Genomic DNA, 3,443 nt, shown 5'->3' on the forward strand with positions numbered 1-3,443 from the left:
CGTCAGAGCCAGATGCATTCATGGAGTCATTCACTCTCAACACAGACACACACACACACACACATGCTGGATCTAGTTTATCCTATTAAGCCACAGCTTCCACAAAATCAAAGCAATTTGGGCTGTCATGCAAAACCAGGACAGACTTTTATTGAAAAAAAGAAAGAACCGGAAACATTTACAAAAATAAATAAGAGATAAAACCACCTCTTGGAAATGGGTTCATCTCAGGGAACATTTCCATCCATTATGCTTCATTATCTCTTTCCTCCAGAGGCAGCAGGAGCCAGTGAGAAACCTCAGCTGCCAGAACTACAATCAGCTCAACAGTGTGGCACCTTTTAATGGTATGCACGTCCAGAGTCCAGTCTCTCGTCTCTCTGAATACCCACCATCCCATCTGTCCGACAGGCCTAAGAACTGGTTATACCATATTATAAGATCAACTTGGTGTATTTACACAGATAAGAGGCCGTTATACACACAACCACTCTCTGAGCTCCCAGTTACACCTCGTCTTCATTCAGCAGCATGTTGGGAATCCCTCTGGAGATGGGGAACTCACGTCCTGACTCAGGACACTGCAGACACCCCTCAATAACCTCCACCTGCAACACACACACGCACACACACACAAAGTTAGACATGAGCTGCATCAGTGAGCCAGTAATATAACCTCAGTGTGTCTATGCATTATATCACCATTAGAGGTCCTCACACAGCAGGAGACATCATTCAACTAGGTCAGCATGTCTGAAGCAACACTATCATTAGTTTGTGATCTTTTTTTTAATCACATTGCCTGTCACCAACACTGAATTTAACACTCACATCCGATGACTTTTTTTCCCCCACCAGATCTTTTCTGATGTACCTAACCCCTTTACTAAAGCAAAAGTAGGAATACCATAATGGAAAAATATGCCATTAATAGCCAATGTTCCCTCTGTGAAAGTATAAAGGTATGTTCAGTAACATTTAGTCAAGCATGAAAAGTAAAAAGTGACTGTGATGAGTGATTCCTTTCAGGATTTAAATCATTGATCAATTAACCTGCGAGAGGAATATCAGTGTTTTAGCTCTACCTGCTCCATATACTGTGTGCTAGTTTACACCTAACAATGCATTGCTGTATGAACTCGTCTTGTGGTTTGCATGTAAATCTTTACTCAGCGATCATTCGGCAGCAACTGGAAAACATTTGGTGGTAAGACACACCTTTGAGGGTGTGTAGCTCGCCCTGGAAGCTGTGTTTAATTGTGATACCTGCCCCTGTGCTGTTGACACCATGAATTAAAAACAGCCAGCCCCGCAGGGTTCTTGTCATTAACACTTTTCAAATTATATTACTAGTGAAATGTCTATGCCATGACTGTCCAAAATGATTTAAAAACTAATTTTTAATAGTTCAGGCTGTATCACCAGAGCTGTGGGCCTCCACTGCTGCTGGGACAGCCTGACAGCAGCTTGTTGCTGTAGGTTTTGAGCAGTGAGCAGCTTTACCTCCAGCAGCACCCGGTGCGCTTTCTTCAGGAACTCTTCGTTCTTCTCGTAGTCTGGCGTCAGCTCAGCGGGCAGTTCGTGCAGGTGACCCAGCTGTGGCAAGAAAAGACCCGGTAACAAGGCTTGATCCACAGCCATCAGTCTGACACCGTATATGCTCATGACCCCTGAACGCACCACGATGCTCTGCAGAGAAACACACACACTCCTGACTCACCCCCTCAGCAGCCTGGACCAGGGCGCTCCACTCCAGCTTGGGGATCATTCGGCTGACAAACTCGGGGTTGAACTCCACCTCGTTGACTTTCACCTCAGTGGCCTGTATGCAACACAGGAAGAGGAGCACAACCTATTAGTGCACATCCAAGCTCCAAAGTAAACAACAGACAACCTTCATCCATGGTGTTGTTCAGTTTTGGCCACGTTACGTCCAGCTTCAGACAGCACACCGATCCACTCATGTGGCAGTAAACACATCTGCCTTCACAATACCTTTATATGAGTCATGTTTCTATACATACTGTTTCTATACATCCCATACAAGAACTGCCCACAACACAGTGACCAAGAGCATATCAAAGACAATATGTATTTCCAGTAGGGCTGCAGAATGTAATATGTGGACCTCCAGGTTCAGTGTCAGAGTGTTCAGTGTAGTGTGAACTGGGAGATGAACAGTGCAGAGTCACTAACACACATCCAGTGTATGAGAGCCAAACAGCCACACACTTAACAGATGATCATGAATAGACTGACGCATTTTTGTTTTGAATGTTTTAAATAGTCTAAGCAGCACTACTTGTTGATTTCATTTATTGTCATCACATCTCTGAATGAAAAAATGCGAATACAATAAAATTCAGAGAACACTGTAAATGGTAATTTTTGTTTCTCCCTGATGTATGAAATAAACCGTGACCCCAAAAACTGCAGAGTAAACCGACCCGTGGGTTTATTGATCCTCTTACTTCCAGTACACAAAATGTATTTGGAACTTGTTTTGTAATACAAATACATCTTTGGCCAGTTGTATATTTTGAAGTTGAATCATACTACATATTATTCCTGCTGTTTTCAATATGGGGCAAGTGGTTTCAGTGCTTTAATCAGCAACAGTGAATCGACGAGTGAATTTTTTTTTTTTTTTACTGACAGACACGTTACCAGGTGACAACATGACACCAACATCACTCGACACTGTAGTCTAAGTCAATTCAGACATGAAGGTACAGCAGAGAGCAGCTAATAAAGAGCTGACATTAAGCAGCGCTAACTCCCTCACTACTCCGCCTCGCTAGCTTGGCGGCTAACAGCGAGCTGTTTACCTTGATGAGCAGCGGGTAGCCTTTGGTCACTCCTTTCACGTGAGACGTCAACATGTTGTGCGTCAGCAGCTTCATGTTTACACCAGACTGACAGATATTATATGATATGAAAAGTACAGCTCAGTTTGTGAGTGTGCAGGCACTGAACAGCCAGCACGCTGTCATGCGTTTACAAGTGAGCCGGAAGCGCCCCTGGTGCACCACTTTACGGTCCCCTGTTGGAACCTTGACTCCCCTATCTTTGTTCCTACCTATACAGCTCTGTGGTAACACCACAACACATGCGTTTGTACTCTTTCAACCTATCATAATCCCAAATATAAGCGCCTTTCATTGCACTGTTTATATTTTTGTGCACATTTCACTTTAAAACATTAGATTCAAGACATCCTTATCCTTCCTCAGCCTTATCCTTAACAAAAGTAAGCATTGTGGTGTACCCTCCCATTTCAAAGTGCACAGTCTGCCTTTAAATACTGCAGTTTCTGAATCCAAATTATTCTTTTAATTACAATGCCACTGTACAAGAATCTGTTCAGAGCCAACACACTACTGCAAGTTTCAAACAGTTTTCCTCACAATAGTCTTGTAATAATGTTGATCAAAGGCAAAATA

General features: G+C 43.1%; 1 protein-coding gene across 1 annotated transcript; it reads right to left on the reverse strand.

The window, feature by feature from the left end:
* Positions 1 to 123: 123 nt before the first annotated feature.
* On the reverse strand, positions 124 to 3,061 carry trmt112 (tRNA methyltransferase activator subunit 11-2). The gene is made up of 4 exons (XM_030062791.1): positions 2,829 to 3,061; positions 1,721 to 1,822; positions 1,504 to 1,596; positions 124 to 608 (listed from the first exon to the last, which is right to left on the reverse strand). The coding sequence occupies exons 1-4, from the start codon at positions 2,901 to 2,903 to the stop codon at positions 507 to 509; spliced, it is 372 nt and encodes a 123-aa protein (XP_029918651.1). The 5' UTR covers positions 2,904 to 3,061; the 3' UTR covers positions 124 to 506.
* Between the last annotated feature and the right edge of the window lie 382 nt (positions 3,062 to 3,443).

The sequence above is a fragment of the Myripristis murdjan genome, chromosome 10 (assembly GCF_902150065.1).
Source record: "Myripristis murdjan chromosome 10, fMyrMur1.1, whole genome shotgun sequence".
NCBI classification, from domain to species: Eukaryota; Metazoa; Chordata; class Actinopteri; order Holocentriformes; family Holocentridae; genus Myripristis; species Myripristis murdjan.

Bases quoted from the DNA above. Each gene is read 5' to 3' on its own strand.
- trmt112 (XM_030062791.1), bottom strand. From the start codon at position 2,903: ATGAAGCTGCTGACGCACAACATGTTGACGTCTCACGTGAAAGGAGTG. The intron at 1,597-1,720 runs GTGAGTCAGGAG...TTCTTGCCACAG, and splicing joins TGGTCCAGGCTGCTGAGGGG to CTGGGTCACCTGCACGAACT. The intron at 609-1,503 runs GTAAAGCTGCTC...TGTGTGTTGCAG, and splicing joins CGCACCGGGTGCTGCTGGAG to GTGGAGGTTATTGAGGGGTG.